This window comes from Poecilia mexicana, unplaced genomic scaffold (assembly GCF_051168715.1).
Source record: "Poecilia mexicana isolate PSO_F unplaced genomic scaffold, ASM5116871v1 scaffold_2, whole genome shotgun sequence".
Classification (NCBI taxonomy): Eukaryota; Metazoa; Chordata; class Actinopteri; order Cyprinodontiformes; family Poeciliidae; genus Poecilia; species Poecilia mexicana.
Genome location: NW_028263371.1, coordinates 43,525,443 through 43,538,672, shown reverse-complemented (window position 1 = coordinate 43,538,672; position 13,230 = coordinate 43,525,443). Strand labels below are relative to the sequence as shown.

The following is a 13,230-nucleotide window of genomic DNA, read 5'->3' as shown; positions in this document are numbered from 1 at the left end:
TGATTGAGTAAATAGAATTTGGATGAAAAATAAACATATATGCACTTTCTTTTGTAGAATTGGCGTGAGATATTGTGAAACTAAATGTTAATACATTTATGATGGAATCGCGTACTTCTTATCATGATAAAAAATAATATGATTTATAAAATCATATTATATGATTGCTAATTTTGTCAAACTAATTAGTTTTATATGTCAAATTAGTCTAATGGCTGACTGATCTGATTACATTATATAGAAACATGACGGCTATGATATTAAATGGTTTTCTAATGTGTCACTGATGTTTCATGATGTGTAACATAACCTGCACACTTTGTAATTTTTTTGGGGGGTAAATTATGATAAATATTGAAAAAATATATATATACATTGTTACATAATAAATAGTTTTAACAGTCATGGGCTAAAGTTGGATCACAACTGTCCTATTGCTCACAAACACAGGTTAGAAAGCTAAAAAAAAAAGGCAAATGTCTGGTAGGTTTGCTTAGCAGCTTAATTGTCAACACCAAAACAAGATTGAAACTTAACTTTACTAGGCCACGTGATTTCACGATCAACTTGTTTTTGTTGAAATTTTAAAAACGGGGATGATAACAACTATAATGGAAAGCTCAAAAGTATGCATAGATTTAGAAATTAACTTCTTTTTAAAAACAATCTAGAAGAGAAGCAATAAACTTCACATATTCACAGAGCATTGCCTGCAGTCAGTGCTATGGAAAGTAAACCCTCATCCGGTTAATTACCTACTTATTGACACACCTCCTCCTTCTAGAACAGAGGACCACTTTGCACATACTGACCTGTGATTAAACAATCTATCAATCCACCAAACCACAACATCAACGAATCCAGTCATTATGAAGCTGCTTATTATAAAAATACATCATTTTGTTAGTTAAATTTACGTACTATTGTTTGTTTACAAGTTGCATTCACAGTTATTGCGCACACATTAGATGAATACGTAACTCAAATTTATTTAAAAAAAATATATACTACTACACCTGCAAAAACACTATTTGTCTCATTTGTTTACCATTTGTTGAAAAACAATAAATAGTTAGCTTTCGTCTGCTGGATATGTCAAATGTTTGAATTTATACCTTTTTGTGCTTGATTAAAAAAACAAAACAAAACAAAACAAACAAAAAAACTTACAACCATTTTGTACAGATTGAAACCCCCCACACAGTGCAGTTCTGGTATGATATTAGCACATGATGCCTGTCACTCTCATTTCCAGCGAACATCATGATCACCTGTCCCGAGGTTAATTTGCTGTGAGCTTTGTGGTAAAGAATCACGCTCGAGTCTGGTCTGACTGGGCAACCCTTAAAGGACATCAATAATGAGCAGGTGTAGGAGTGCACTTCTGCGTAGACGCGTGTCTCCGTGTCCAGGGAGGACGGCTAATAAGGGTTTAAAAGCCACAACTGTCCACTCCGCCCCTTAGCAGGCCTCCAGCTGTCTTCTCTGTCAGAAAGCGCCCTGATTCCCTGTGACAGAGAGGACCACTGATGGCAGCAAGCCACAGGGGAATGTAGTTATGCTAGCATAGCACAAAGCACCACCCTATTGAATCAGATTAGCAATGCAGGTTAATTAAAGACATAAGTTATGTGTCACTTTTGTTGATTTTGTTTTCTCTTTTTATCAGTCAGAGCAAACAATGATAAGAAAAAGAACCTTGACTTTGATTTATTGATGGAAATTCCAATGTGACATCTAGCAAACAGCATATAAATAACCCAAAAGCCATCTTAAATGCGTTCCCATGAAATTTTTAGAGCTACTGTAATATAAGCCACTACCTGTCATGAATCCCAAATAACCTTGGCTCTCCCCTCTTAGTTCAGCCCACTGAGCCTCATTCCTTATTACTGGCCTGACAAGGAAATGTTTACCCATCCGACAAGAGACACGCCATTTCATAGTCACAAAAAGCAATTTCACCTGACTGGAGGAGCACACTATGTCCCAATATCCTTGCTGGCTATAATTTTGTTGTCATTTTGTGTGCTGTGATCATATCATTGAAGTGACAGTGCTGGGCATTAGGTAAAGTCCCTAAGCTGGTGCTCACTTTCAGGCTTGTTCTCTCCTTGTCATTCACATTGATTGGATTAGACCCAGGTGGCGTACAGATTCCTTTGGCACAACAATAAAAAAAAAAAACGATATGATGAAAAAAACCAACATTGTTTTTTTTTTCATGAAATTAACACTGTTAATCTGCAAAGGTTTGATGGAAAATATGTATTTTTTTATAATAATGCATTTTAGAGAGGACTCTTGCTTTTCTGAGCTCATCACAATTCAGTTCTGTGAAAAGAGTATTTAGCTTGTTAAAGTTTTCTTCTGTATTTGTTTTTCTATCACTCAAATATTCCAGATCATTTGACGGATTTTAATACTGGACAATGGTCATTTGATTAACTATGTTTTCTGGCGGATCTGTACTACCACTTAGTGAAACTATTATTGTGCACCTCCTCGAAATATTATTTATATACAAGTGTTATATCTGTCTCAAAAAAGTACACACATATATGTTGTTATCAAAGTAAAATACAAAGTAGCTTTAATTCAGCCAAAAACAATATTACAGACAGAACAAATAAGTGAGACAGTGGTGGGGTTGGCTAGATGGGGTTCAGTACATCTCTTCTTACGCACCTCTCAAGAGGTGATTTCTTTCTTTTGGTCTTCTCCAGGCACCAACACTCTGGGGTCACTTACTTACATGAATGCAGCAAATAGGTAGCAAATTTGAGTTACCACAAAAATTGTAGCCAGAGAAATCAGGGAACTAATGTCTACACAATCAAGAAACCATTTAAAAAGACCTGTCTGGCAACATGAAGTAGGCTAAATGCATAATAAAACCAAAACATTATGCCCTAAGCTGAATAAATTGGATCAACTGTTGGTCCCAGTTGCAGTGCCAACTGGGAACAACAGTTACAACAGCGGGCCTCACTGGTCTTAGTTAAGGTCAGTGTTTGTGATTCAACAACAAGAAGAGCCTGGAGAAAGATGGAGGTCTGTCTTGCATTTGCCAAAAACTATCTTGACGATCCCTAGGACTTTTGGTTTTGCCCAAACTGATAAGACAAAGATCCAACTTTCTGGAAGGTGTGAAAGTTTTAAATGCTTCCCACTCCAGGACATCCACACATCCAATAGAGTTATTCAAAACACTCAGTTTTTATTTGGAAAAAGCTGTCCAAAGTTTTGTGTTTATATTTCACAGCATGTTAACAACGGATTAAACAATTGTACCAGCTGAGAAACGTGTGGCGGACAGAGGGTACAGATACGTGAAGTGTGCCCACCTTTAGGTAGCTAAAAAAAAAGCACCCTAAAATTCAGATTCTGAAGTTCTCTAGTCAAACCACATGAATTTCATTAAGATGCCATAATGTTTATGGCCCTAAACACCAGTCAAATGTGACTTAATTAAACAATAAAATTAAATAAATTCCCTCATAATGATGTAAAAGAGTTGCACTTTCATCTTTCTCTGTAATCTCAAAAACTCCATGACAGTTGTCAGCGCCAACAGATCATTATTTAATCATTAGTATTTTTTTTGTATTTACTTAGGTCATCATTGTCTGATATTTAAATTAGTTTGATCGTCTGAATGATCAAACTAATCATTTAGATGGTTAGGTGTGACAAATAAAGCAAAAGCAGAAAAAAATCTGTAAGGTGACAAATAGTTTTCCACAGCACTGCATAACAGGCCTGCATGTAGACATGTAAATATATGCATGTATGCACATATTAGCATTAAGATCTTATATATTTTTTTAAAATATAAATAGCTATAGATTCTGTTCATGGTGAGTCACTGCATTATGCTCAGCTGGTCAAATAAGGCTCTTTTGCAGAGACAGGAGGCAGCCATCCTAACCTGCACTGCTCTACATCTCCCCAAGGACAAAGCTGGCCACAAGCATAACAAATGAGCCTCCTCCTCTTTGATTATGTCCACTGGTTGTAGCTGAGGTAATAAAGGGAAGACTTAGTCTGATAAACAACGGCACCGGTACCTGGGGAGACGCATGATGTTGCTGCATGGTTGAGTCAACAATTGGTTCGTGGGAGACAGAGAGACAGAGAAAAAGAGAGAGAGAGAGAGAAGAAAATAACACCCCAGAAAAAAAAAAAAAAAAAAAAAAACAAGCTCACTTTGCTTATTAAAGACCAGCAATGGAAGTGAACCATAATCCTGTAATGAGCAAAGCAGAGAGTGGCCTCTTTTCCTTAGGCACAGACAAGCCTGTGCTTGCATGTTTCTCAGAAATAGATTGCTGGACCCAGTAGCCCTTCTGTAATGACCCCTCTTGTTAGCTTTAGAGATTCATGGCTGTTCATTAAAGATATAACATGGTGGGCAGTACCACAGTGAAATAGATCTTTACTTGTGTTCCTTTTTCCTCAGATGGTTTAGAATATCTTGTGCACAGTGATTGGCCAATCATACTGCAGAGCAGCTTAACCAAAAGTTATAGAATAACTTTTACCTACATTCTAAAACATTCTATAAACTTTCTGGGGTATAAATAAATGAACCAAATTGGGTTATTTTGCATGTCCAGTCTGAGGGTTGACCAAACAGGTTTAGATTATGGATTTGACCCCACTACTGCGTTAGATTTTACACCAAAAAAATGGGTTAAAGTGACTAGCAGTTTGAGTGACAAGTCATTTTTTTATGTTAATATAAAAATAGCACAAATCCTTAAAAATGATCATATTAAAAATGACAGCAGTATAATAATGTCTAATTTTATCAATTGAATATTAAGATCTATACAGTCGACACCTTCTTGTCCATTGTTCAGTATTTGCAGATTTTTTTTCTGTGGAACTTAACTGTAGATTATTTGCAGTAAAATTGCCTATTTATGTTTTTTTTTATGTATGGGATATCTAAACTATTCAAAAGAAAGTGCAGCTTGAGAGGAGCAATGGAACCTGAAATGTTACTGGCTGGCCATTTGCAAATCAGCCAGTCCAGGTATGTGTAATCTCTTTGCCACTGATTGACTGTACCCCCAAGAAAGGAAATAAGGAAGCTTTTGTGGATTTTAGCTATTTGTGAGTGGTTGTGGTCCCTCACTCCTGCAAATACCAGGGATCCACTATTCTCAGAATATAACTCCACATTAATTCTGTCTGTTAACTTTCCCACCAATTCTTTGGTCAGCATACCTCTAGCATGCCCTAATTACTTAGCAAGCAAAAGAGCAATGTTAGCTTAAGTAATCAAACTCCGTGTCTTACCATTTCTTTTTATGTCCTGTAAAAGAGCTTTAGTAAACTCTGATCAGCATGGAGTGTTTTACTGTCACATTCCAAAAGACATGGATGTGCAGCGATATTGTAAGCACACACGGGGATTAGGGGAACAAAAATAAATGCAGTGGAGAGAATTACTTACAAGGCAGGGGAATGAATTCAAATGTGGCAGAGAGAAGATGCACACAACCTGGGGTGAAAGGCAGAAATGGAATGAAAAGAAGTAGCACAAAGCATGAGGACAAAAATGCAGAATGAGTAGGTAGAATGAGCAAACTATCGGGCAATAAAAAAAAACGCAAATGAAGTTGGCAGAAGGTACAAACAGCAAAGTGAGGAAAATGAGTGAGAGGCAAGGTGCAGCCACCAATGGAGGACAAACTCAAATTAAGAGGAGAAAAGATGTACATTGTGAGACAATCATAAATAGAGCAGAGAGAAGTTGCAAATTGTAAAGAGTGCAAACTTTCTGCACTAAATGTAGTGGAACATGTGCAAAGGGACTGGAGAGAAGGTGCACACAGAGAAGAGATGCACATGCCATGGAGGAAGGAGAGGATGCAAATATCACAGGCGGACAAAAGCAATGGAGTGTGGAAAAGGTAGAGGCATGCAGATAAAGCTCCCTGTTGTTGAGTATGTTGGAAGTTATGTTTGTCACGCCGTCTATTTCAAAGTCACACGATGGTCATCTAAAGAGACAAAATCAAATCAAAACAACATAAGTTTTCTTTATACTTATACAAATAATTAATACGCTGAAAAACTTTTATTAAGAAAACAAACAAAAACAACACAACACTGGTTTAATTCTTGTAAAAGCACAGTTTATGTTTCCTACCTACCAACCAGATCCAGGCCAGCCATGGACCATAAACCGTCACATGCTGTACATGTTTAAATCAAAAAGCAATTAATCTGAACAAGATCTCTGTAAAATTCTGTAATCAAAAACTATAAGAAAAAAATGTTCCACTAAGCACTTTCTGTTTGAGTCCAGTTTGGAAATAAATCGTTTTAGCATTTACTTCCAACTTACTCCCCACATGATTGGTTAACTTGTCAATGAAGGTGTCTGACTGCGGCTTTAAAGAATCTGCCTGACAACTTAAAGAAGGCTCAAAACGCAATGTGTCATTAAATAAACAAATTAAAGCAACTCTCGGTGCTCTGGGTTTATAAATATTTAACTATAGAAACTTTAAAAACTCTTTGCTTTGCAGAACAACAATTCACTACAAGAAAATAAAGCACGGAAGAAATAGCCAACCAGGGGCCCTCAGCAGCCATATATTTGGCTTGTGCCTCAGGCGGGTCTTGTATGCACTGCTAATGAAGGGAAAGCATTTGAATTACATCGCTGTAAAAAAAAAAAAAAGTGATCGAAAATCGCAAGAGAACTGCTAAATCAAGTCCTTTGTCAAAAGATTCCAGATTTGAAATGAATAATTTTAGAATTTACAGTTAAATCACACAGAATTATGAGCCAGCTTATTGAAGAAAACAGGAAGGTGTCCACCTGCAGCTGCTTTCTCTGCAACTTGTTCCATCTTCTCAATCGAATCTGATTCATTTAGATTTAATCTGCAGGGGAAACTAATTATTTCCTCTGCAGATTGTTAGATTAAATGATTTAGTTTTTAATTACCAATTTTAAGAACATTTCATTTCGTCCGTTATTTGAAATATATTTCATGAAAAACGTGTGCCCCCCCCTCCACACACACACACACACACGCACACAGACACACACCTACACACACACACACACACACACACACACACACACACACACACACACACACCCCCACACACACGCACACACACACACACACACACACACACACGAGCCTCTAATTACAATTCTTCCAATTACCTCTCCCGACAAAGCAGTGGCCAAATTAACTAAATTGTTGCACAATGACTCTTAATGGAGAGCATATTTTGGTGTTTTTCAGCTCCTCCGCTGAGCTGCTGCCTGCTCTCGCCTCTTATCAGTGCCCCAGCTTCCTAACTTTCAGTGAGTATAAAATATTTACCAGCGCTGGGACTCATAAACACATCTTCAGTGGGACGCAGTGATTTCACGCCATATCACAAGCATTTTAAGGCTGCCTGTCATGGACTGTCATTTTTGGCATGTTAATAATAAATCCCGGTTTGCTTCGACAGACATACTTTGGCACTCACGGTGCATAAATAGGTAAATAACGCAGAGTAAAGGTAAATAGCGTAGCCGAGAGACAGGAAAAAATAGCTTTAATAATTATGATCTTTTATATGCCTTTCTAGAAACAGTCGGCGTCCTTATATGTTTTAATCACATATAGGCCCGTGTCACACTACAAACAAATCACTTTGTTCACAGCGCTCCTAATTAAGAGCTGTCTAATTAAATTACAGTCCTGAGTTAACCAATAGCAGCGGTTGTTTCATTAGGAGAGAGCGCAGAGTGATGGAGAGAAGATCCATCCTGATTGCAGGATGGTGTCAATTGGCTAATTTGCCGCCTTCCTTACTCCAAGTCATGTTAGATTAGGAGAGGCGTGTGCAAAAAGCCTGGGATATAGGATGAGCTAATAGAGCTATGCAAGTGGAGAATTGCATCTCGCTGACGAGTGAAATCTCAAAGAAATTTATGAATGTGGGCAGTGGCTTTGCGAGCTCCAATGGATCAGAGGAGCTCTCGTTGCAGGACCATCCTATTATATCTGCAAGTGACAACCTGGAGAGAAGTTCACCTCTGAAAAAAAACTCCAGGGAGATGACGAATCAGTCAGAGGCAGACAATTTCCCCGACTCCAAGGACGCGTCGGGGGACGTCCAGAGGGGCAAACTCTCTCCTGATCTCCACGGAGTCTCTGACATCCGTCATAATTTCGATGGATCTGCAGGAGAAAGGTGCATCTTTTCTCCGTCCGCCCAGCCGCCGTCAGTCTCCGCCGCTCCCACTGCCATGTTTCCGTACCCGAGCCAGCATGGACCGGCGCACCCCGCTTTCTCCATCGGGAGTCCCAGCCGCTATATGGCCCATCATCCGGTCATAACTAACGGAGCGTACAACAGCCTTTTAACCAACACGTCTCCGCAAGGCTACCCGACGGCGGGCTACCCTTACGCGCAACAGTATGGACACACGTACCAAGGGGGAGCTTTTTACCAGTTCTCTTCGGCGCAGGCGGGACTGGTACCGGGGAAGGCGCAGGTGTATCTGTGCAACAGGGCCCTGTGGCTGAAGTTTCACAGGCACCAGACAGAGATGATCATAACAAAACAGGGACGGTAAGTTGGTGAGGATGCTTTAGAAAAAGAAAAAAGAAAAAAAAAAAAAAAAAAGGATTTTGTCGATTCTCTAAAAGAAGTTTGCTTAGCCCCTCCACATAAATAGTAATCGTAAGAATGATAATAAAACATAGAAAATAAATAAAATTGTTTGGACTTAGTAAAATTGACAAAAAAAAAGAAATCAAAACTGTTAGTTTTTTATATGTATATAAAAAAATCTTAAAATATTTTATTTTAATTTTAGTTTTTTTTTTTTTTTTTTTTTTTTTTTTTCCTCTGCAGACGAATGTTTCCCTTTTTAAGCTTCAACATTTCTGGCCTCGACCCAACCGCTCACTACAATATATTTGTGGATGTAATACTCGCTGATCCGAATCACTGGCGATTCCAAGGAGGAAAGTGGGTGCCGTGTGGGAAAGCTGACACAAACGTTATAGGTAGCCTCATCCTTATTGTTATCATCCGTTTTATTAATATAATCATAACCAATAGCATTACCCACCAAATTTAATATTACATTTTGTCGTTAATTGTGTACCTTTTATTTATTTATTTATTTATTTACAATTGTTATAGTTTTTAAATAATATTGCTTTATTTTATATATCTTTTTGTTTATTTATTCGCACATTTTTTAAGGAAACAGAGTTTACATGCACCCGGATTCACCAAACACCGGCGCGCACTGGATGCGTCAGGAAATCTCGTTTGGAAAGCTAAAGCTCACCAACAACAAAGGTGCCTCCAACAACACAGGCCAGGTAAACACCCGCAGTTATTTATTTATTTATTTATTTTATTTCCAATTCATCTTTCCTGTCAGCTTGCGTCATTATTCGCACAGGTGAGCTAGCTCAGTGTATGATAACACATTTGAAAACAGCAGCGTGATGCTTCAGCCGTCTCTCTAAACTCTGAAAGTGAATTTCTTCCATCGAAACCTCCAGATGGTGGTCCTCCAGTCGCTCCACAAGTACCAGCCCAGGCTCCATGTGGTGGAAGTGAACGAAGACGGGACAGAGGACACCAGCCAGTCGGGAAGAGTCCAGACGTTCACCTTCACGGAGACGCAGTTCATCGCCGTCACCGCTTACCAGAACACTGACGTACGGACACTTTTCTGTTTGAGACGAGATTCAAATTCTGCTGTTGCACATCTTATTTACTTTTTTTTTTAAAATATCGTTTCGGAGAAAACAAACAAAAATGCAAATATTAACACGGGAAAAAAAAATAAATCAAGGTGAATTTTTGTTCACTTTAAATTTGTAAATAATTAGTTCCAACTAGCTCAGTTCCCTGTTGTGTTTTTCGTTTTATTGTGCTATTGTCTTATAATACCATTTAAGTCTTCATCCTTAAATTTTCTGTTTTTATTGTATTTTATTCTTTTTTATTGGAATTAATAATGTATGCATTTTTTTCTTCCTGCAGATTACGCAACTGAAAATCGACCACAATCCGTTTGCCAAAGGATTTCGGGACAATTATGACACGTAAGATGATTCATTTTAATAATTTGTTTTTCGTTTTAAATTGAAATATTCATTATGCTATGTTTTAAAAAAGGTTTCATAAATCTTTATTTATCCCTTCTCCAGACAAATGCAATTTAAAAACACGGTTTCCATCATTCCAAATCTATTTTTATGACATTTACAAGAATAACAATAGAGTAGCTTGGTCCAATGGGAAAAAAAATAAAAACAAATAAATTGCCATGTTCAAAAATTGTATAATTTATGAGGAACTTTGCTTCTTCTTTTGAGTTCATTTGGTTTTCCGTTATTATGGGAATTAAAACTGAAATAATTTATTTCTAGAAAAACTTCTGTTTCTTCTCGAGAAGTCAGTATGTGTATCAGAATGTATGTATTTTTGTATTATGAAAGATAATTTCAATGACAATTGGAAATGACAATTAGATCTTCTGAGATTTAAATATAACTGGTCCAACTCACGGGATGTCCGTTTTCACAATTTTCTTTTCTTTTTTTTTTTCTTTTTTTTTGAGGATCCACCATTACGCACTGCTTAGCTCTGAATTGTTTCTGTTTTTCTCTCCATCTTTTTCAGTGTATACACAGGCTGCGACATTGACCGCCTAACTCCATCACCGGGTGACTCTCCGCGCTCACAGATCGTGCCGGGTGCGAGATACGCCATGCCCAGCTCCTTCCTGCAGGACCAATTTGTCAGCACTTATGCCAAATCTCGCTTTCACCCTGGCGTGGGGACTGGTCCTGGCACGGAGCGCAGCGTCCCACTCGGCAACAGCTTGCTGTCCCCGCAGCAAAGCGAGGAGCCCACTGTTGCCACCCCCCCGCAGCGTTGGTTTGTCACCCCTGCCAACAACCGACTGGACTTTGCCGCCTCGGCATACGACGCCGCCGATTTCGCCGGTAACGCAGCCACCTTGCTGTCCTACGCAGCGGCCGGAGTAAAGGCTCTCCCCCTGCCGACAGCGGGCTGCTCCAATCGGCCTCTTGGCTATTACGCAGACCCGTCTGGCTGGGGAGGACGCACGCCACCACAGTACTGCGGCGTAAACAGTAAATCCAGCTCGGTCTTTTCCTGCTGGCCGACCAACTCCCTTGGAGGCAGGGCGGGCACCAACTACCTGTCGGAGGAGGGAGACTCCATCGCGACCGAGAGGTCACCGATCGGTGGCTCGGAAGAGACCAAACCCAAAGACATCACATCAGAGTCCAGCTGGATAGAGACGCCGTCGTCGATAAAGTCGATTGATTCCAGCGATTCTGGGATCTTTGAACAAGCCAAAAGAAGACGGATCTCCCCCTCTGCCACCCCGGTCTCACAGACAGTGTCCCCGTTAAAATCCGAGCTGCTGGCACCGAGAGAGTGCGAGAAGAACTGTACAAAGGACATTGGTTACTACAGTTTTTATCCTCACAGTTAGAACAAATCTATCTATCTATCTATCTATCTATCTATCTATCTATCTATCTATCTATCTATCTATCTATCTATCTATCTATCTATCTATCTATCTATCTATCTATCTATCTATCTATCTATCTATCTATCTATCTATCTATCTATCTATCTATCTATCTATCTATCTATCTATCTATCTATCTATCTATCTATCTATCTATCTATCTATCTATCTATCTATCTATCTATCTATCTATCTATCCAACTATCTATCTATCTACACACTGTTGAGTCAGAATCACTGTATTTATGTTCATAATGTATATACTGCTGGACATTTGTGATAGTGACTGTACAAAACAAACAAACAAACAAACAAATAAAAAAACAGAAATAAAGCATAAGATTAAAACAGTCAGTAGTATTTTAAAGAGCGACATGTCTTCTGTTGAGTAGCCTCAACTGTTAGTAACTAAAGATATTTAGGAATCTGTACATGACATGGTTTTGTGTAGCATATACTGGCATAATAATCTCTGTCAGTGAAGGAAAAAAAAAAACAACAAATCTGTATTTTATTAAAGCTGTAGGCTACAAAAGGTTTTAAAAGCCGATCACTGCTAAATTGATGATACATGTGGTACAAGACGTTTTAAATGTTGTAGATTTAGGGCCTTTTGTTTATCAATTCTGATTGATTTCAGTCAGATTTTTTTCATAGCCCCTATATACTATACTCTTGTGAAAATGACAGTATTTGTTGTATCGTGACTGGAACATAATAAAAAATGTCGGTGTGAGGCTTGCTTAATCCGTTGCGGTTAAAAGATTTTGCCTTTTTTTGTGGTTAAAATCCAACAGTTATTGTTCTTTTTTTTTTTTTTAAATTTAATTCATCATTTTGCGTTTTTACTAAATTCTTAAGAGCGCTCGTTTACGAAAACAACCAAACACTTGATATCAGTATGATGGATTAAAATGACCCTGCTTAGTTTTAAGGCATCCATTATTATTTCTCACTCCTGTTCTTTTCGTTTCTCCCATACTGAGCCTTTTATTTTTACAACATCTTTTTAAAACATTTGTTGCTTGATCTTCCATAATTTCACCAACTATTACCGCAACATTAGAATGAATATGTTTTCCGGTTGTCTCGCCAAAAATGAAAACAAAGAAATGAAAGAAAAAAAAGGGGGAGGGGGGGAGGAGCAAAACTACAAACGAGGAAAAAATAGTTAGGGAAATCAGTAAATGAGGCAATTTCTAGGCATAAAACTCTACTGGAACTAAAAATGTAGCTCTACAAAATATTTAAGTTAAATGTGTTTATATCTTCAGCGTCACCCGTCTTCTACCTGCTTTACTGTTACTTTTAAAGAGAGAAAACCCCACAGAACGATGCTGCCACCGCCATGTTTCATTGCGCTGATGGTATTACAGATTTTATAGGGAGTTCTTTTAGATCCTGGGCAAGAGTTAGAAAACAATAAAAAAAACAAAAGAAAAGCAAAAGAAGGGCAAAAAACAGACCAAGAAATATTAAGCCACAAAGTATATGATTTCATAAACATGTTGATCTGAATCTTACTTTTAAATGTCTTCCGTATGGTCCGACTTATGTTCAGGCTTGTCTGATTTGATTGATTTGAAAATAAATTGAGCACTGATGTCCACTCAGTGTAATAAAATGTACAAAATACAGTTATTCCTAGATGAAAAGTGAAG

The 13,230-nt window shown here is 38.2% G+C and overlaps 1 protein-coding gene across 1 annotated transcript; it reads left to right on the top strand.

Moving 5' to 3' along the window:
- Positions 1–7,877: 7,877 nt before the first annotated feature.
- Positions 7,878–11,548, top strand: tbr1b (T-box brain transcription factor 1b). The gene is made up of 6 exons (XM_014976195.2): positions 7,878–8,604; positions 8,890–9,044; positions 9,247–9,368; positions 9,555–9,713; positions 10,042–10,103; positions 10,684–11,548. The coding sequence occupies exons 1-6, from the start codon at positions 7,910–7,912 to the stop codon at positions 11,525–11,527; spliced, it is 2,037 nt and encodes a 678-aa protein (XP_014831681.2). The 5' UTR covers positions 7,878–7,909; the 3' UTR covers positions 11,528–11,548.
- The last annotated feature ends 1,682 nt before the right edge of the window (positions 11,549–13,230 follow it).